Below are 22,218 nucleotides of genomic sequence, written 5' to 3' on the forward strand. Positions count from 1 at the left end.
AGCAAACACAATAACAAACTTCACACGATGTCTAGACAGTATTGCCAACTTATTGCAAAGTAACATTCTATGTTGTGCGGCGCATTTGCTCCGACATAATATATTATAATTCTTAATAATTTGTAGGATCTAGTCCACTAATATTAAAATTTTTAGATTTCGACCTCATTGCAAAAATTTCAACAATTACACGTACAGTGTAAAACTCATTTATCTGGTTTCTGATCCACTTTAAAAAAAGAAATTTAAGTCAAACTAAAACAATTCCTCAGACGGACAGATGAACTTTTTGCCATCAGACCCTGGTAGACCTTTATATAAGCTTATAATAATATTTATATAATTCCAAAACAAAAAACATCTTAACACAATTTTTCCAAAGCTTACTTTTAGGTTTCTTGTCACTCTAGGAGGATCAAATTTTTATAATCTATAGTCTGTGGTTATTTATGCTTTATAATTTCATATTACCTGTACCAATCGTTTAAAAATCCATTGGCTTCATTGTCCAATCTCTACGTAACGCCCTACATGTAATTCTGTGTTGTAAATTTAGCAACAATAATGTTAAAAATTTGACTGAATAAAATTATTTTTTAGTTCTATTTTTAGTTAATATTGTTGTTATAATGTCTGTGAGTGCTAGTGCGGAGAACCTTTCGACTGCTGATACACAAGTAAGTAAACGGTGTAAAAAAATAGTGTATTTAACAGTTTATTTCGGCTGTACAATATAAACATATAGGCAGTGATCATTGATTTGGCCTAATTCAATTCAGCAAAGTTCATAGATTCGTGTCGACAGGCTGAGTCGTGAGTCATGATGCATTGGGGTCCCTAATGCGGAAATAGACGACGTCCGTTGACGCTACAGAACAAAGGCACAAGCTTTTTTATTATTGTTAAGACTTGAAGAAAACTTATTTAACTAGGACAAATGTTATCTATCTTATCACAAACAAACCGGTATATACGAGCATATTTTCATTGCCGTTAAAAATCTATTAAAACATGAATGCCTTTTCTGTATATGTGACACACCCTTTGTCTACTACATAGAGCCTTCTCTTACTTTATCTGGTATGCCTGAGCTGCAAAAATTGTAAATAATATGCACAAAAATTTTATTAACTGAATTTTCTGTTTTCCATTCGTTTATCTAAATATTTATGTATAATCTTTGATTTTTTGCATCCTGCTAAACCTCAAAAGTCAAGCGTTAGTTGTTCATTTTTGATGACATCAAGGGCTCTTTGTCGTGATATTTTTCTTTTTTACAAATTAATGTATGTTTCAAGTCTCATCATTATTTCTTTTTCTACATTTTTATGAATTTTGTAAGGACCAAACCTAACAGGCATTACTTGGTTTTTTAAACTTATACCTATATTAAATTGTAAAACAAATTGAACTTTCTTGGTGTAGAAACATAATTTAATTTTGAATTTATCTAATCAGATAAGACAGTAAAAACAAAATTCCCATTTCACTATACCAATAATTTGCTAAAGCAAATTTTATAGTATTAAAACTTAGTGTTAAATGTACAGTTTCTAATATTCTTTATCATGATTAAGTGATAAAAAGTTCTGACTTGAATATTAATGGTGTGCATTGCATGCATCACTGGTATTTGAAGCAGTTATGTAATGTATAATTATGTGCACTGAACAACAGCATTAGGCTTCCTAAATTGTATAACTGGTTTTACAGTTATTATCTCATTGTTACCTCAATATTTACACTTATATACAATTATTACTCTATATTTACAGTTATAAATGCTTGAATTTTATTTATATTATGTTACATAGTCTGTGTTATTAATGGGTTTACTAGTTTTTAAACTACTGTGATTAATCAACTTGATTATTCTAAAAGTCAACTTTATTTAAGAGCTGCGATGGAGGCTCCATGTGTCTGGAGCTGGCACTGGAAGGTGAAAGACTTTGCAAGGCAGGGGATTGCCGTGCAGGTGTTGCCTTTTTCCAAGCTGCCATACAGGCAGGCACTGATGATCTGCGAACCTTGAGTGCTATATACAGCCAGCTTGGCAATGCTTACTTCTACCTAGGAGATTACAATAAGGCCATGCAATATCATAAACATGATCTCACATTAGCTAGGTTTGTATTAATACTTTTTCTGTCTTTTTCACGTATAATGACATAAGAATATACTATACAATATTTAACCCTATATAAATCTATTAAAGGACTATGGAAGACAAGTTAGGCGAGGCAAAGGCTTCTGGTAACTTAGGAAACACATTAAAAGTGATGGGCAAGTTCTCAGAAGCAATACAGTGTTGCCAGCGACACTTGGAGATATCAAGGACATTGGGAGATAAGTTAAGTGAAGGGCGAGCTTTATACAACCTTGGCAATGTTTACCACGCCCAGGGCAAGCATTTAGGACGCGCAGGACAAAGCGATCCGGGACACTTTCCTCAAGAAGTACGTGACTGCCTTCTACAAGCTGTCACTTATTATGAGTAAGTTTTCATCAACATTTGGTTAAATTGTTTGTAGTCTGCAAGTTCATCCATGGGGTTGAGTACTGTATCTGATTTTTATTACACTATTAGGGTAGAACCACAAGTGATATAGCTTCACTCTCACTCAGATTTCTTTTTTTTTTTAAATATAATAGGGGGGCAAACGGGCCTGCGGGACGCCCAAAAAGGCAGTCATCGCAGCCCATAGACACTCATTTTTAGTGAGTGCGTTGCCGGCCTTTAAGACAGGATTACGCTCAAATTTTTAGAAAAATCTTTGAAAATATTTTTTTCCTAATTCCAGGTTTGCTTGCTGCTATAATAGTTGTAATTAAAATAGCTTTTCTGTGGTATTTCAGAGAGAACTTGGAATTGATGCGCAGCGTAGGCGATAGGCAGGCAGCGGGTCGGGCGTGTGGCAACCTTGGCAACACTTGCTACCTTTTGGGAGATTTTGCGAAAGCGATCCGGTACCATAAAGAGAGGCTTCGGATTGCCCAAGAAGTGGGTGACCGCGCTGCCGAACGCCGCGCTAACAGCAACCTCGGCAACTCTCACATCTTTCTTGGCCAGTTCGAGAATGCCGCACAGCACTACAAGTGAGTGCATTGAATTAAAACATCTTAATAAACGTGTACCTGTTATATCAATTATTCTAAGCTTGCGATGAAACATAAGTAAATTATAGGGCCCAGGCTTATGGTACTTTGATAGAGCCAAATGACTATTTTTGATTTTGTCTATTTATATTACTGGCCTATGAAAAAGAAGTAGGACACACGGGAAGTTTTTTTTTTAGAACAGGGGCCAAACGGGCAGGAGGATCATCTCATGTTAAGTGATATCGCCCATGGACACTCAATGCCAGAGGGCTCCCTAGTGTGTTGACGGCAGTTTAAGGGTTTATATGTGACTAATTATAATCAAGATGGTATTATAATAATGGTAGAATAATTTATCCAAAAGCTAATGCGAATGTTGGCAACGGCGTAGATGTGGCTTTGCTCAAAAATTTTTGATAAGAATATTTGTGTAAAATGTGTTTGTATTCCCTACCATTACACTGGGTAAGCATATGTAGTATCAAATTGTCGAGGAAGCTTCACCAATTGTGTAACAAATTCGTAATTCGACTTCCAGACGAACCCTGGCCTTAGCCGAAGAACTGGGCGACGCAGCAGTCGAGGCTCAGGCCTGCTATTCCCTCGGGAACACGTACACTTTGCTACGTGAATATCGAGTGGCCGAAGAGTACCACGCGCGGCATTTGGCCGCCGCCAGAGCTCTGAACGATAGAGTGGGCGAAGGCCGGGCCTGCTGGTCGCTAGGCAACGCCCATGCAGCCCTCGGCAATCACGAGAAAGCTCTCTATTACGCCAAAGAACACTACAATATCTCGAAAGAGGTAAGCGTTTGGGCTTCAAGACTGTGTACTCTAATGCCGCCCTTATAACGAGAGACCGTTTTCTTGCAGTTGGGCGATGTTCTGGGAATGGCGACGGCACAGATGAATATCGGCGACCTTTGTAAAGTGCTCGGTCTTCCTGCAGACAACAGCGCCTCACCACCGTCCCCCCGCGCCGCGCCACCCCCTCGCACGCCCTTCAATGCGTTGCGTGTACGCAGACAGAGTATGGAGCAACTGTCTCTTATACAGGTGCGATTGTTGTAATACCTGATTTTGTTAGACAGAATTATAAAAGTAAAATCAGTGGCGCTACAACCTTTTTAGGTCTTGGCCTCAGATTTCTGAATCTGTTTCATGATCATTTTTTAAGGAGGTGATCAGCCTCCAGTGCCTGACACACGTCGTCGACTTTTTGGGTCTAAGACATGTCGGTTTCCTCACGATGTTTTCCTTCACCGTTTGAGCAAATGTTAAATGCGCACATAGAAAGTAAGTCCATTGGTGCACAGCCCGGGATCGAACCTCAGGTATGAGAGTCGCACGCTGAAGCCACTAGGCAAACATCTCAGATGGTCAAAAATGGATTGAGATAGGTTATTGGATTTGGGCGTTAGAGGGTTTATGATTAAATCCGTAGATGTTATTTGGAGTTTACTCTGTATATTTAAAAATAGTAATTTCGTGTAGATTGGGATCTTAGTTTCAATGCGATGTAAAGTTTTGACAATCAGTCAAAGGAAGGTAGTTTTAATAAACATTGTCACATAAAACGTTATGGTTAGGTAAGTTAGTTTATTTCTCTTTTAAGTAACTCAAAGATTATAATGTACATAATATGCATATGTTGCAGTAAATCTGCATACATACAAAATTTTGCCGCGCGTTCGATGAAAATACAGCCTACCCTGTAATAAATAATTTATTTAATATGGTGAACAATGGAATAATTAATATTGCTTAAGCAGATAACACCAGAGGCGAAGAAAAAGGAAGCCGAAAGGGGTGAGGCGGCCGAGTCTCGTGGCGTGGCGCGAGCTAGCTCTGAAGACACGGACCATCCAGCCGAAGTGTTCATGGAGCTCATTGCCAAGAGCCAGGCTCAAAGGTTGGTATTTCAGATTGCTATCTCTTAAAGGAGGTTTCATAAAAATTATACATTTTTGAAGTGAAACTTCTTTAGAATCGTTGTGATTTCAAACCGGATGCAACGAAAAAGCGACAGTAAAAAGAGACAGAAACATTAATTCATATGATTTAACGTGGGAGAAAATGAGATAGATAAACTTCTTTCGAATCGTCGTGATTTCAAACCGGATGCAGCGGTAAAGAGAGACAGAAACATCAATTCATCATATGATTTAACGTGGGAGAAAATGAGATAGGAGGCATTATACAGCCTCTCTTTACTGCCGCTTTTTCATTTGATCGAATTTCAAACTTTCGATGTTTTAGTTTTTCCCAAATTAATAATTTATATTAAACTTATAAATTAAAATTTATCATTAAAATATACTGTTTTAAAAGAACACACACATTTAGATAATGGAAAATGATTAATTTATATATGATTAATAATAAAAAAAATGTTTTTGAAGGTTTCACTTCTACCATGTGTGAATTGCACATATGTTTTATTTTTTAAACATTATGTAATGTTTTTTTTTAAACAGGATGGACGAACAACGCGCTACCCTGGACAAAGAGAATAGACCGCGCCCGCTTCCGAGGTCATCGAGTGCCACTACTAACAGGTGAGTACTCAGTTATACAAACCTATGTGAAGTCAGGATTACCAGGGATTTTGGTCATTGTTACGACCAGCTTATATGAAGCTATGAGCAGTCAGCGTTCTATTCTAACCCTGGTTCCAGAGAATTCCGGCCTATCTTGTCGCGTATCGTTCCGATATTTCCTAGTTGATAAAAGGGCCTGGGACTAGTGCTGGGCAGGCTACCTCTAATTAATTTGATATATTTGTTTTAAATATTGTTTGATGATTTGATTTTTTAAAAGAGTACCGAGAGATTTTACGCCGGCTTTTTCTCTCGGCCTACACCCTCTGTCTTCTTTGCCGATGAGTAGGGATGCCTACAGGTTTGAATTGATTGACGTAGAATAAGTGATAGCTAGATGATCTTATGTTCCAAAATAAACGTATTTTTTTATTTGTTTTATTTTATTAAAACAAAATAGTACAGGGGGCACACGGGCAGTAGGTTTACTTGATGTTAAGTGATACCGCCGGCCGGCCTTTTTTGAAGGACCTCAATCCATTTGCAGTGGAGGAATGGAGGGCTAACAAAAAATCGGCAAAGCCTAAAATGGAGTAAAGAGTTCGATTCCCTGCAGAACCACTTCGGTGACAGGCAGCGTTAGGTGGAGTTTTCGACGAATAGAATATAGGCCCCCAAGGGTAGGACGTAAAGAAATACCATATCCCGTTTCAACCTGCTGACCTAAGCTTACCTAAAATGCCAAATAATAAATTACAACAATTTCACTAAATATAATAAAAAATAACAACGTGCGTAATAGGCACAGTACCTGTAGTACCACAATGATCCAGAAGAACCCAGAGGATGGTCGACGGAGACTTTTTAGTACTTTGGATGTGAGGTCAAGATAAAGTCCAACAAGAAGGTATGGGACTAACCACATCTGGTATTCGCGTAATTGTAGTCAAGGAATGAATAAATCTACCCTCGTGATCGGTGGCATCAGAGCCGATCCAATGTTATGCCAACTGGTGGGCGTGAAAGTCGCCAACGATGTCATCAATGAGTGGGTCAGTTTCGGAATTTCCGCTATGGGACCTATACAGCCATTAATTTCATATACGGCGGTGATAGTATTTACTAATGAAATCTTTTTGATTAATTTTACTATTTATCCTTAATCATTACTGCATTTTAGTTATTTTTTTCGATACGCCAAAGAAGTATAACTTCTAACGCGTGTACATAAGTACACACACTCTTTTTTTTACTAAGTAATGTACGAATAATATCTAAAAATTATTGGAAAATCATTTAGACCTGGCGGCTGATGAGCTCTTGCGAGCCTAATCCTACAACTGAACTGCATCGCTTATTTATACCAACACGTTAGTCGGATTTGATCCATTTAAGAAATTTCCTAAGAGTTTCTCTCTCTCTTTAGTCGGCAGCTCATGTCTGAGTGACATGGTCAGCAACGAAGCAAGAGTAAGAGTTTCTGACTGAACTTAAATTTAACCTGGCCATGGAACTATGAGAGAAACAGTACACTTTTGTACAACTTTTTTCTATCCGAGTGTCGAAATAACAGTTTAACACATTCAATATTTAGCCTCGGGTAGATCATGGCTTTATTTGGAGTTAGTTTTGAGTTTAGTAAGTGTGATTGTGAAGAAATTATTTAAAATCAACGAAGATAAGAAGTATAACGATGTGCCTCTTCTACCGACTTCGAAGATGTACTATGGATCAACGTACAACGTACAAGTAAAGATTTCAGTGTATTGTGGTATCTAGATAGGATGACAAAAATAATTAAACATTAACCATAAAATTATTATATCAAATTATTTTATTTTAATCCAGCGATGTTTTCGAGTATTTGCTATTTGCTGTATTAGTTGTTTGCTGTAGTAGTTTTTAAATTTATTCATACATATAGACAAACGCCGGCTTAAAAGTTTTATTTATTTATTTTACAATAAGTTACGATGAATAAAATGCTATATAACTAGTATTTATTATAATATAATTTATTTTATCATGTTCATGAATTGTATTATTCTTCTCTGGTCATCTGGTTTGTTTTGATGAACTTTAATCTCTCTAGGCAGGATTGGTACTGAGTAGCCATTGCACAGTTCTATAACAGCCTTATTCTTTATCTCTTTCGCACATTGCTCCGTCCTTCTTCTAGAAAGTGTTCTAGAGTGTTCAGCCTGGCTTTGAGAAGGCTCATATCTGCACTCTCTCTCGCTAATCATTCTGCCCTGGTTGCCACCTAGAAATTTCGGTCTAGAATATTATCTCATCGAAGGGATATAACTTGTCATGAAAATTGGTTTCCTAAAAACTTTACCACTCTACTGCACTTAATCTAAAACAACACGAAAAAATGTTTTAGCCTCCTGAAAACGAGAGTAAACATTATGCAAATTACAATTTTCGAATGTGTTTGATCTTCTCTTGAAACGGACGGTATATTTTAGCTAGCTCTAACAGGTGGTCAAATCAAGAAACAAATCAGTCAACCCATCTTATAACAATACATTAGGTCCTTACATTTGAAATTGGCTTTCTATATAGAAGGAACAAAATTTTTTTTTTAATTAGAATACTTATATGTATTTAAATATCAAATTTACCATTGCTTTCTATGTACTTTTATAATAAGTTCATTGATCCCTTACAGACGAAAGCCTTTTGAAGGCTTTCGACTCGTAAATAATAAAACTATAAATCAATTGGACCCGACAGACGTCCCCTACATATGTCTTAAATATAACGAAATATAATCTTTCTCTCACATCTTTTTCTCTTCTTTATCACACGTAATGATATATTACTATATTTAGTATTATCGTTTACTATGTTACCATATTTCATTCAGTCGGACATTTATTTATTTCACAACATTTTTCTATCTTAACAGTAACTACTAATACGATAGAATTCCAAAATAACTCCCACACCAACTATTCTACATAAAAACGTTAAAAAATAAAACTTATATTTCTAAATCTCATAACTAACAATATAGCAAGCAACTCTTGTGCATGAAGCGAAAATTGTAGAAATGCCCGCCTTTATGTATCTATAAGTGTATGAAGTTGTACATTAGTTACCTTAAGGAGGTTTGAAATTTTCTGCTGACTGATGCTGCAGTTGCTCATATCATAATCATATTAATATTATTGATAGGAGCACTTTTACATTGACGTTGTCGCCTGATAATAAGGCCGGATGCTGAATTGCGCATTAAGAAATACTAAGAATAACATTGGTGTCGCATTTCACTAAGATCCGGGGTCCAGTTATCCGGCCAAATCGTAAGGTAGAACGATTTTTGTAATGTTTTTGGGTTTTTCACTGCGTACTTGTAGGTAATTGTCGAGGTCGCAATTTTTTTAGCTCTGTAGTGACGATTGCAAAACTTTTATGAAATGAATAATTTTTAATAAGTCAAAAGGAAAATAGTAGGTTGTTGATCTGACATATCGGCTAGGATATCAGTCGATATGGGCGGTTATCTCTAGTCTAATATAATCTAATATAAGCCTTCTATTATTAGATGTCAGATAATGCGTCAAGTGACATGTGTTTATCTCGCATAAATTTTGTGTGACGTTTCTTATCAGTGATTCTTGCGCACCTCGAGCGACAACACCGCTCCTTGTATCGTTATGATGCCGTTGCTGGATGATGATAGGTAATATAAAATTTTGAAGTACGGCGCTAAAATTCGTAATTCGAACGTAAACATTGTTTATGAAAAATAATAACGACTTTTTTTATAGTTAAGTAATTAATTTTTTCAATAATTAGTGTTAGAACCTGAGATTATTAGAATATATAGCCTGTGATATCTAATCACCATCAGGATTAATTGTTACGATGGCACAACAATTGTGCATACAAAAACAAATTGATAACTATTATTGATTTTTTTATAGTTCGTAATAATTTAATGATCGCTAATGGCTACCTTTGACAGCAGTACTTTCTATTGAATTCACCTTGCAAACACGCGATCCTGATGAAACACATTTATCTTATTCGCATTATATCGCTAACTAAATAACATTGATAGGACGATAGGAAAATATCTGTTTTTCTAAATGGGTTGACCTTCTAAAGGGTAGATGCTCTGTGGATATTTTTCTTACCAAATTGATATTAAAAATAACCTTATTACAAGGCTTTCATTCTCGTTGTGGTTGTGGTTAGCAAATTATAATGCGTCGATTTTGATAAAATGTTCGGGTACAGGTATAATTTCTCTATACAAATGCGTGTGGGCGGGCGAGGGTGTAACGCGCAGATGCAGCCAGCCAATACCTATATTCTCTGGCCTAGACCTAGATGCACGTCACTGAAGGGATAGCTTTCGCCTATATTACACGTGTTAATTGAGCCATGCTGATAACCCGCCCTCACGATGTCCACTAAAACAGATAAAATGCTGTGCGTACCTGTTGCATTGTCTATGTTATAAAAGTGATGTGTTTTGTTCTCAAAGGGCTGTGGATAATGTTTCAATATTTATTCAGCAAATCCGAGGCGATGACTGATATGCTGAACATGATCAGCAGCCTTCAGTCTAAGAGAATGGATTCACAGCGAGCCGAGCTACGTCCGGTCCAGGAAAGCACGGGAGCCTCGCTGCCAGGCCTTCGATCCCAACAGACGAGGAGTACGAAGCCTGAAGACGATTTTCTCGATATGATCGCTAGAGTCCAGGTTAGTATATAGTTATACATTAGTACATAGTTATTTCTTCTTACATGAGAAGGTGCGTTGCGATTTTAAATGATTTTTTTTGCACATTTTGGCGACAAACGAAAATCTCTGTAGAACTATCGGGAATCGAATCCAAAATCAGCAGATTTAATGTAATAATTTCATTAAAACAATGAAATGCGGCAAGTGCACGCACGGGGAACGTAAGGGGCAAACAAAAGTGCTCCTATGCAAAGCGACAATGTAGATATTACTATCTATGTATCAAATGATGTTTACAAAATCACCGTAACATTCAAAATACCGAGGGTGGATTAAAACAATATTGCGAAATTGATTGCTATTCTAGGAAACAAGTGCGTAGGGTGTTGGGGGAAATGTCAATATTGCGTCGGTGCCGGACAGGAATTAAATAACGCCAGTATTAACGGGAATTCGGTATTTCTTTGTTCGCCTTTCAACTACACTGATTGAAAATGTAATTTCGCTTTAATTTCATATTGGCTTTGTAAAACGTGTATTCCATTTCACATTTAATATTGAATTTATTTGGTTTATCATATATATGCCTTATAGTTTAACTGTTTCTAGCTAAACTAGATTTTCGGTATAGAATATTATTGCATCAAAGGGCTATAACTAAGTCTTGAAAACGGGTTTCCTGATAACTGTACCACTCGACTGCACTTGATCTTAAACAACTTGAAAAAAATTTTAGCCTCCTGAAAACGAGAGTAAACTTTGTCTTTTATTAACATAACTTTAACATTTAAAGAAAACAATTTTTATTTCGCGTGCTTTACACCGTGCGTGGTCACGGTGACCACGTGGTGTGGTGGTTTTTAGAGAGTAACATTATGCAAATTACAATTATCTAATGTTTTTGATCCTATCTTGAAACGGTCCGAAATCATATTTCAGCTAGCTGAAAACGTCTCTAACTATTGGTATAAGACACATCAGTCAACCCATCTTTATAACAATATATTAGGTCCTAACGTATGATATTGGCGTTTTATATGTAAGGAATAAAAGTCGATTTTTTAAAATAGAATATCAATTCTAGATATATATGTGTTTAATTATCAAAGTATATAACCATTGCTTTCTATGTACTATTGCCACCTTATAGGTAGTTCATTGATCCCTTTACTTTAGCATTTCGTATACATCCTGTGTAGTTTAATTGTTTCTATCTAAACCAACTAGAAATTTCGGTCTAGAATATAATTTCTCTTGTTGACCTCGTATCTGAAGCTAACATACAATGATTCGTAAAGCTCAAACCTAAATTGGTGAATCGTACCATCTTTTTTACAACTGATTCTTTGGTTTATTGTTAACTTAATATGAAACGTTTTAAGGGTTCTCGTCTGGAAGACCAGCGCTCTGAGCTGCCTCGTCCGAAGCCCAAGGAGTCCACGGTGCCTGATGATGATTTTTTCGCCCAACTTATGAAGGCACAATCCGGTCGGTTGGACGATCAACGCGCTACGGTTTGTATTACAAATTTTAAAACCTCTAAAAACAAAAATAAGTGTTAACCTACTAGAAGGCATGTTGTCTGATATTTGTTCTGTATTCCAGATCCCGCTTCAAGATCGTCAGATCAAGGGTGCGTCTGGGTCAAGCTCGAAGAAGTGAGCTGATGGACTAAGAATCTACAATAAAATTTCACCCCACTACTATAACCATGAAATGTTCTTTGTGATATTTTTAGATTTGAAATTTAATAATTGGCACCGTGTGTGTTTGGTATTTTTAATAATTATAATTTTTAAACCTTTATGCCATATACCTACATTCCTTGAGTAAGATTTCATTTACCACCAAAGCAAGCATCAAGTACATTTATTCTTATTTTTTTATTTAAGCTATAAGTAATGTAATGATTGAGGTGAAAGAGTTTAAGCCATGTTATAAAATGGTAGACTTACTAATGAAATTGCTCCTTATTTAAGCAATTTCTTTTGACTTGCAATCATGGGATAATGTTGTCTTTGTATAATTTAGTAAAAATCTCATGAATTATGTCAATTATAATTTGATATGCCTATTGAGATGTTGTCTACGATGTACTCATTATTTATATTGTTAAATCTAAGTACTTGTATTTATTTAAGTGACGGTGCTGGAGTAAGTGAACAAATCTTTTCATATACATTGATAGTTTCCTGACATTTGAAATCTTGATGTTTCTCTAAATGTAGAATGGAGAATGTTATGAATGTCCAAACTATTCGGTCCTAATAAATGTTGCCAAATTTTATATTTATATTTAAATGTTGAAATATTATGGACTAATCTGGCCTATTACTATAATAACCGTACATGGTGTGTACAATACAATTAGGCTATACTTAGATAGAGTTATTCAAAATTTACAGCAGTTTTGACCTTCTAAAAAGCCTCATTTGTGTTATTTCTTAATTTTTCTTAAAAGAAAGGCGAGGTGTTGATTAAAATTAAATTTTTGGGACCTACAACATTACTTCATTTAATTTGTATGATTGTAACGTTCTAACATATTTTATTAGTTTATGTGGAAATGCCGACTTCTTATTTATAAATATTAAACAGTTTTAATCTGGATTTCTTTCATTCTTATTTTTTGGTAATGAATTGGTGGATATTAATGATTTTTATTGCCTCCTATTTTTTTATTGAAAAGCAGTTTGTTATGTGTTTAAAACTTAGAAAAAAGAATAATCTCTTTGTATAACTATATAATACATATTATGCATTCTGTGACTATGCAAATACTGTCCATAAAACCGCAAAAATTCTTCGAAGCACAAATAACTTATTAGTAAATATTTGGGTGATCGGAGAACGCATATTCCTTTCAATACTACAATTGAAAATTACATCAGCTTAACCGTTTATTTCACAGAGACAGCGATGCATTTATTTTGTTTAGACCAGGCTTGAGACAGTCACGTCACTATGTATATACAAATTTAATCGTTTAACGTAATTAGAACATGACCCAATGAATTTTATGTAAATTAGCAGCGTGCGAGGAGACACGTATTGGTCTGGAGGCCTGGAGTGGTCTCTACTACCCTGAAGATGTGGTGCCGCATGAGGAGAAGAGGATAATGGTATGAGAAAATAATATGATAAAATATTTTGCGAGTCTATTATATCAGATTTCGTTATCTGTATCAGTTATAATTCAAAAAATCATCTTTCACATTTGACAGTGATAGATGACAGTAAATATGTCAAGTTATGTCATGATAGTGAGTAGTGTCAACAAGTAGTGAAACGTGAAATACTAATTTACAAAGCAATATTTAGTATTTTATATAAATAGATTTATGTTCAAACACAGTTTAGTCTAAGTGTGGCCTCTAGAGTCTAGTGCCCTATGTGCTTATTGTGTCTTAAAAGTGTCGTGTAAACAGTGCGTGTCGCTTAATTAGAAGTAACTTGTTGCGGTGGTGGGCACTGACCACTAAGAAACGAGTTCCTAAAACTTCTTGAAGTTTCCATGCTTTTTCACGCGAAATGGATGATTTCCATAATCAGCCTAGCACATCCAGCTGCGACTAGTAAGTACAATTGACGTAGTCGTAGTTATGTAGAGTCCACTCTAAATGACCTTTATTACCCTAATATTTGATTTGTGAGAGACCTTTATTACGTTATTTTAATGTTTTGTGTGTTAAAAACTAAACTAAAGTAGCACACAGATGTCAATATTTTATTAACTCACTTTATTTGACTAAGTTTTTAATACCAATCTAGTTTTTAAATTTTTTGTAGACTGTTGCTATGGTAAAGTAGACACTTACCTTTTAAGCATTAAATTTCACTTCAAAGACTTTTTTGGTCTCAGATACCTACTTCTTGTAATGGGGAAACTTTGGAATTATATGGAGAAAAGTAAAAAAATACTATGAAAAATTGTTTGAAAAAACAGTTCTAAGCTACTTGGAAAATTATAAATGACAGTACTATAACTTCTTCCAGTATGAAAGAATGCCAAAAAGAAAGCTGCCAAGCTAAATGTTAATGGTAAATAGTTTTAACCTTGATTTACCCTATGCCTTTGAAGAGCGTTTTACTGAATAGCACTAGAATGCTAGTTTTTTAAATATCCTGTGAAATATTTGTAAAATTGTGCCTCGGTGTTTGAATTCATGTTTCAAGATTAATGTAACTGGAATACAACTGGATTCTTGTCAATATAAATACCTATCATTTCTTTTATAAGAGGTTGCTGATGACACTTGCATTTTAATAGTTACCATAGCATTTTAAGTAGAAACAACAAGATCCATTCCTATAAAATCAATAGTGGCATTACTAGTATAGTTCACATATTTAAAATCAATAATCTTAAGCATAACAAAATGAAGATGAAATATATTAAGTTTGCAACAGCAAAAATATAGTAACAGTGTGAAGCATGGAATGGTTACTGTAAGTCGACATTAAACAATTAAAGTATCTTTTAAACTTATAAGTTTAATACATATATATGTTTAAAGAGGAAGATTTGAACAGGAAGGGGGAAGAGAGGTGAAATGTCTATAACAACATTAAAATTGAGGGGTTTGGAAAGCTCCACAAAAAAATTTAATATTCTAACCACACTTCCAAACATTTGTGTAACGGAATCTATCGCCAAGGCGCGTCGGAAACTATAAGTTATGTAAAACATTAAATTTATGTGATTTTATCGATTTTTTCCGGAAAAGGATTACTTGCCTTGCGATAAAATATATCGTGTAAATTTCAAAATCATGATTTATATATACATTTTCGTCATAAAAAGAAAGCAAAGTGTCAAAAATTGGCTATATTTGGATTTTTTTCTATCGAGCCAATTTAAATGTATCAATCTCTCAAAATGGATACATAAACTACTTAAGTAACTCGACCATTTATTTTTTCCATTTGCCCAACTTTAAGAAACAATCACAATAAATGGAAAGAATAAATGTACTGTTTTGGAGCTTGGCGACCGGATAGGTCCTTTTTTTAAGTTAAGTTTAATCATCTACAAATATGGTAACGAAACCGTAGTACGTAAATACTAGTCAAAATTGTATAATATATTGTATTGCGTGTGTGTGTGGGGACTCCGTTTCCGCAATTAGACTCTTAATAGGACCATTGTGCGTGATATATATTGTATTGCATATTTGGGTACTTGAGATCCTAACAAGAGTGGAACAAGTTTTAAACCTTTATTTCGTTGTTTGAGTTGTTGAACACTTTTATTTATCTTGTACTCCATGATCCATATTACATTTTATATCAAGATTGATAAATAATGTAAAAGATATTATATATAAAAAAAGTACATATATATATATATATATATATTAAGTATTTGTTTTTTGTACCGTTTTTGTTAAAGAAATAAAATATTTTTCATTTTCAAATTGCTGTAATCAATATTCTGTACACTTAGTTACATTTAATTATCTAAATAAAACTTAATTTACTAAAGAGCGCGCTATTTAATGAAAAATCAAATCAATATCATTTATTCATAGGTAACACAATGTACACTAATGAATGTCAAAAAAGAAATAATATATTCAATTAAATGCTTCTAATTTAACATGTATTGCAAGTTCTCAAATCAAGGGCGTAGAACGGAAGAGAAGTGGTATATGCCACTCTTTTTAATCGCCAAGTTTTTTTATTAACATAATGATTGTAAGTAGCTGCAACGATTACACTGCTTACATGTTAACCGTGTATGGAACACGCAAGCTCGCAAAATTTATAATTTCACCCGCGTGTCTCGTCTCCGTCCGCCCGCTTTAGTGACAAACGCAGTCACCGCGGCGCAACGATTACGGTACCCGTGTCTAGGGTACTATAAGTTCGAAGGTCCGTAGTACCGGACCGTTCAAAATGCCCTCCTGCCTTTATTTGTTAGAGTAATCTCGATAACTACTGTACCGATTTTAAAAATTATTCGATATTGACGACACTGTTTGTGTGTTATTTTATATTACATACATATATGCTAGCAAATATAAAGAACGAGTTTTTTTTTGTCTATTTTTATCAACCATTGTTAGTATTAGTTGATATGTTTTATCTATTTATAGACACCTTTCCGCGAAAAATAAAATTATGTAAGTAGGTATAACTTATCACGAAAAACAAATTAATTACGTGTGATATTTTCTTACTAATATTATAAATGCGAAAATGTTAAGTTCGTTTTTGGAAATGGTTTCTATTATACTGATGTTCATTATAATAATATATTTATTTAATTATAAATGTTACTTATAATTAATTAAATAAATAAATAAATATCGAGTGCTGGCACAAAGAAGCTTAGTATTCTCGTCTGAATGGAGCTGAAAAAAGGAAAAAAGTCTGGTCACCCACAACACAGCAATATCGTAGTGTGAGGACCAGCATCTCTATCTTTCTTTAATCTATGCTTGCTACTATTTTATTATTATTTATTACTCAAGATGTTATGTGGAACATGGTGTAATGGTTGCAGCTCTTTCAAACGTTGTGTGACAAAAACTTGGCGATTAAAAAGAGTTGTGGAGAGTATTGCCAGTTCCTTTCGTCCGTGCTAAGCCCTTGATTTGAGAACTGGCAGTAAATGTAAAATTAGAAGCATTTAATGTATATATTTCTTTTTGACGTCCATAAGTGTACAACGTGTGTGTCACCTATACTCTGATTTTTAATTCTTTAGAATTCTGACTTTAAAAAGTTCTATACCGGAAAAGGGACAAATTTTACCAATTTTACCTGCAAAAAGGTAAATCAAAATTTTTACTTATTCAGGTGACCGAATACGAAAATAACAAATATTTAAATATCTCGAACAATATACCGAATAAACTTTTATTACTTTATTTTATTCTTTAGCTGGCATTCCTGCTTGTTAATTCCAGGTTTAATAAACCTTAAAAAAAACAAAATGTTATATTTTCTGGTACGTTTTTACTGTTTGTGATGAAAGGGGACTTAATTATCACGCTTTCAATGCGGAGCAATAAAATAGTTACATTCACTAACAAATAAAAGATGTTCAAAAATTTAAAAACGTCCGAAAAGTTTTGTAAATATATGAATAAATTATTTTTGACTTTGACTTAAACTACACAATCCTGATACTTTGAGCCACTTTCATTGTTTAAGTGTATGCTTTCTGTAATAGAGCTTTTAATATATATGCTATGAGAGAACAATTAGTAATCATAACTTAATTATAATGGCTTTAGACTTACTTTAATGGAGAGATTTGGTCAATTTACGAGTATTAAAATCTCTTTGAGAGGATAATCGGACAAGCCCGCCGTGCTCGGTTTGTTAGCGGGCGATTATACTCGTTATTGTAAGCGTTTTCATTTGCAAACATCATAACATTTATTACTTCTGTATAGCTTCGTCTATTGACCTTTTGTATGTACATCGCACTGTTGCACTTATATTTAACTACACCGGCCCAATCACGTAATATAGGTTACTGATGAAATTTAAACAGGAATAAATTGTTACACAAGCGACTTATGTCAAATTTTTCAATCTTTTATGGATGAGCGTGTTTTGGTTCCATTTTTCATAAGACCTATATTTTGCTTCGAGATGCTTCGGCGGCCCCGTCATAGATGTCTTTATTTACGAAGGTCGACGATTTTATACAAACAATGTATGTGTGCAAACGTTCTGGTTCGGTTATCGGAGAAGTTTCGTTCTAGGGACAAAGAATTTTCGTTTTAAAATCTTAACCCTTTGTCGGTTGATCGAGCAACTAGCAAGCAAGGCAATATGTGGATCTGCTACTTAAAAGTATTTCCGAACCAAGTCGATAGGGTCGTTGAAGAAAAGAACATACCAATACATTTACAGCCTTCTGAATATCACCTGACATCAGGTATAGCCTCCTTCCTTCCTCCCCTTGGTCCATTAAACAAAAGGTCCTGTTTGAACGTAGGATAATTGAAACGAGCGAAGGACGACGTCACCCGATAGGTGCTCATTAATTGACTGTGATTAGTCGAATTGGAAGCAATCAATTTTTTACTCGTATTTCTGCCGCAATTGTAGACTTAGTTTACGATTCCTATTATACATGTAACTCACCATAGATTTTATTTATTTATTTATATTTTTATAGAACAGGGGGCAAACAACTCACTTGATGTTAAGTGATACCACCGCCCATGGACACTCAATGCCAGAGTGCTCGCGAGTGCGTTGCCGGCCTTTTAAGAATTGGTACGCTCTTTTTTTGAGCCTAAGTCGAATTGGTTCGGAAATACTTCAGTGGGCAGCTTAATATTTATTTATTAAGAAAATAAACCAGATACATGTCTTAACAATAAAAAAAATACATTGGATATATCCTCAAAATGTTTCACTGATAAAAAATAAGAAAAAAGCAAACAATAACAAAATCTCACAGCACAATATTTATAAATCAGGAGACCGACATTCTAGTAGCTATAAATTATAATGAAGAAAGATCCACATACACATAGTGAGAAGTGAAAGAAAAAATTCTACTATTTAAGTTGAATAATACTTGCTCGTACGGTAGGCAATTAGGTGATCAGCCCTCTATGCCTGACACACGCCGTCGACTTTTTGAATCTAAGACGATGTTTTCCTTGACCGTACGAACAAGTATACCTACTTAAACAATAAAAATATACTAGTGGGGCTACAAGCTCTTTAGTTCTGAGCCCCAGATGTCTGAATCTGTTTTAAAGTGAACCGACTTTGAAGTTATATTTCTTTTAGCGCGTTGACAGTAAAATTTTTCGACCCGCGCTCACAACGTCACAAAAAACCGACACCCTAAAGTTAGCGATAGTCAACATTTTAGTTTTTTTGAAGCGATACTTCTTTTAGCGCGTTAGGGAAGGCAGTATTTTTTTTTCTTCTAAATATTGTTAGTGTAGTTAGGCGAAAGATTAGATTAGATTAAAAAGATTTTTTTCTTGTTACGCTAAAGAAGTATAACTTCTAACGGGTGTTACACACTCGTTTTTTTAAATTATAAAACTGTTTGTATTAAACTTCAATAAATCTATAATCATTGAATAAAAACACATATATATATGTGAACATCTCCCGTCCTTGGTTTGAACATGAAAGGACATGGTCGATCAAATACAATTGTGTGAGTGAATACGATGTCGGTTTTAGTATCGGTTTGAGTGAGTGCTTTGTTGCAGAAAGGCTCATCTGGTGCGGCAGTGGCTGGCGCGACTCATGACGCGCTTCAGACATAACAGGTATTTAATAATTACAGCTGTAGAGCTAGAAACACTCTTGTATATTCATGAACGTATTAGTAATTTTATAATGAACGAACTAAATATATGCATTTTAAATGCAGTAATGTAACATTAAACTGTAAGCAAAAAATTACTAAAAATATTCTATTCGAAATGGCCATCTTTTATACAGGCCGTTAATCTAGTTGGCCATGAATCCGTGCCGTGAATCTATGGATTTACGAACTGTTTAGAAGGAAAATTTCGCCACTGCTTGCTCCAAAGATTTTTTAAGAGACTCAATGTCGCCGTGGCTAGAGCAGGCCTTGTCCTCTAAAACTGACCATAATTTGAAGTCTAAAGGGTTGAGGTTTGGGCTAGATGAAGACCTTGGTTTGAAGCCAGGCTTGGGTAGTAGATAGTCCACCGTATTTTTTTAAAAGAAGGCGTTTTGATCGATCCACAGTCTTTAATTGTAAAGCTTTCGTCTGGAATATCGAACGTCTGGAAGTCTCTATATAATACTATTTTCTTTTAACACCCCATTCCATATTGTAATTTGATAAAAACACGAAACAATATGTGTAATGGCGCAATTTGACTGAAGTTTTTAAAATTATACAAATACTTGTTCCAAATTCAAAATAATTAAAAAAGTTTTTATGTAACAGTTATTAGTTAAATTGAAATTGGTAATACCATTTAATTTTATGTTGTATGTAATGTACTCATTATACAGTACTCTATTATATGTATCTATATGCTAGCACTTGATATATTCAATGCTTTTTAAGATACACAATATGATGCTTTTATTGTTGTAAAGTGCATTGATCGTCACACTAAACTCGGCTAATTCAACGATGCATTGAGAACACGTCCAGTGTTATAAATTCATTCCATTTGTTTAACGCATCGTTCTCAACAACACACTTTGTCAGTATACTGCATAGAGTTTTTGTAAGATTTCGTATCGCCAAGGTCATTTACTAGTTTTCATACGATCATCTCTAATTATCATACTAGATAATAGGAATCATTTTTGTACCGACATATTTTCAGAGGCCTTGGTGAGTGTTTTTATGTTGATATTTTAAATTTTTACATCGTTAAACGAGGTAAACTTGTCGTTACTTTAAGTGAGGAATCTAAATTTAATAGGTGGTATCTGCTACCAATACATACAATCGGATACAAGTAAAAAACATGCATACAAAGTACATATATCACAAGTGAAACTTCTTTGTAAATTAATTATTACTAAGGTAAAATCCCCAAAAGATGATCATGTATCAGTATATCATCACTCCATGTATTTATATATCTATTTTCCCACTGTTTGCACACTGTATACGTGCTAATCTTAATATATATATTTCTTGTGTGCGTGTGTATGTGACTGAACTTCTCCTAAACGACTGGACCGATTTAGACGAAATTTTTTGTGTGTGTTCAAGGGGATCTGGGAATGGTTTAGATTCACAATTTTGTCCGCTGGACAATGTTTTTTTAATTAATTTTCAATTTATTAGTTGTTGTTGTTTGGAATGTTTTACATTGGATCCGACAGACGGCGCTACCATCGCAGTGTCAAATTTTAAATAATATTCGAATTTTAATTTTAGTCTGTCCCGAAATTTAAGAAAAGTTTTGTTATTATTGTGTTATATCGTGTGTGACCATGTGCTGGATCGTTAGATATTGTCATAACATTTGAATAATAGTTTTCATCAAAATGGCTTATTAAAATTGAAATTTTGAAATTAAAGACGTGTAGACAGGACAACGTCTGTCGGATCCGCTAGTGATAATATAAATAAATAAAAAATCTGCGTTTACTATATAAGACGTTATGCAAAGAATTGCATCTGAAGTTCTAATATGTGACTTCTAAACGAATACACTAACCAATAGCGTGTATTTTTTCTTGATCTTCCTTTCTCACTCTCTCTCAATCGGTCAGAATCTCTATCTCTCTATTTTCTTCGACTAAAACGCTGCACATCTTCGTGTCGTTCCGTAAAAAAATACCCTCATGTGCCTAAAGAAGTTTCAAAACAAATATAATAAAAACATATTTCAAAGCTTAAAATACGTCCAAAACAGTTAATATTACTTACTGCCCCAGGTTAACGTTATATCGTAGTTTAATTACTGATCGGCGAAACGGTTAGGGGACCAAACTCTATTAACTGGTGCAGACCAGCCAGGCATCAATCTAGTTTACGACTCCGCTCAAACAATAATAATATTTATTTCCATAATTAAATTTATATAAAAAATTTAAATTTAAAAAAATAATTTTGTATAGAACGACGTGCTCTCCCTTGTAGCGACACCTTGCACAAGTATTTTTGTAGTGTAAATATGGTTAGCTATTTATATGTATACTAGCGATCCGCCCAGCTTCGCACGGGTGCAATGCTGATACTAAATACACTACAGAAAATCTGTGAACGTTGTATATAAAATGTGGGTTATCCATAAGAGATAGACATATACCATCACGGACTTTTCTGTAGACATTTTCAATTTGTACAATACTTAGTACATTATTTTGATAAAACTCGTAGGGTTCAGCCTGCGTTTGCAATGTAAGCGGAAAAAAATGTAATTATTTACGACATCACA

The 22,218-nt window shown here is 34.5% G+C and overlaps 2 protein-coding genes across 3 annotated transcripts in view; both read left to right on the forward strand.

Moving 5' to 3' along the window:
• The first annotated feature begins 487 nt into the window (after positions 1 to 487).
• On the forward strand, positions 488 to 12,802 carry LOC111003312 (G-protein-signaling modulator 2). Its single transcript, XM_045634104.1, has 11 exons — positions 488 to 677; positions 1,897 to 2,126; positions 2,216 to 2,494; positions 2,857 to 3,096; positions 3,638 to 3,902; positions 3,972 to 4,154; positions 4,871 to 5,010; positions 5,576 to 5,656; positions 10,171 to 10,360; positions 11,725 to 11,856; positions 11,948 to 12,802. Exons 1-11 carry the CDS (start codon positions 630 to 632, stop codon positions 12,002 to 12,004), a joined length of 1,845 nt encoding a protein of 614 aa, XP_045490060.1. The 5' UTR covers positions 488 to 629; the 3' UTR covers positions 12,005 to 12,802.
• Positions 12,803 to 13,619: 817 nt separating this feature from the next.
• The window catches only part of LOC111003361 (protein cycle), a 33,268-nt gene continuing 24,669 nt past the window's right edge, over positions 13,620 to 22,218 (forward strand). The window contains exons 1-2 of one of the 2 annotated variants that reach the window (XM_022273813.2): positions 13,620 to 13,917; positions 19,546 to 19,605. In XM_022273813.2, coding sequence (XP_022129505.2) covers positions 19,583 to 19,605 — 23 coding nt within the window. In that variant the 5' untranslated portion in view covers positions 13,620 to 13,917; positions 19,546 to 19,582. The remainder of the gene's footprint in view (positions 13,918 to 19,545; positions 19,606 to 22,218) is intronic. The other variant, XM_022273812.2, reaches the window with a different exon arrangement.

Source organism: Pieris rapae, chromosome Z (assembly GCF_905147795.1).
Source record: "Pieris rapae chromosome Z, ilPieRapa1.1, whole genome shotgun sequence".
In the NCBI taxonomy this organism is placed as follows: domain Eukaryota; kingdom Metazoa; phylum Arthropoda; class Insecta; order Lepidoptera; family Pieridae; genus Pieris; species Pieris rapae.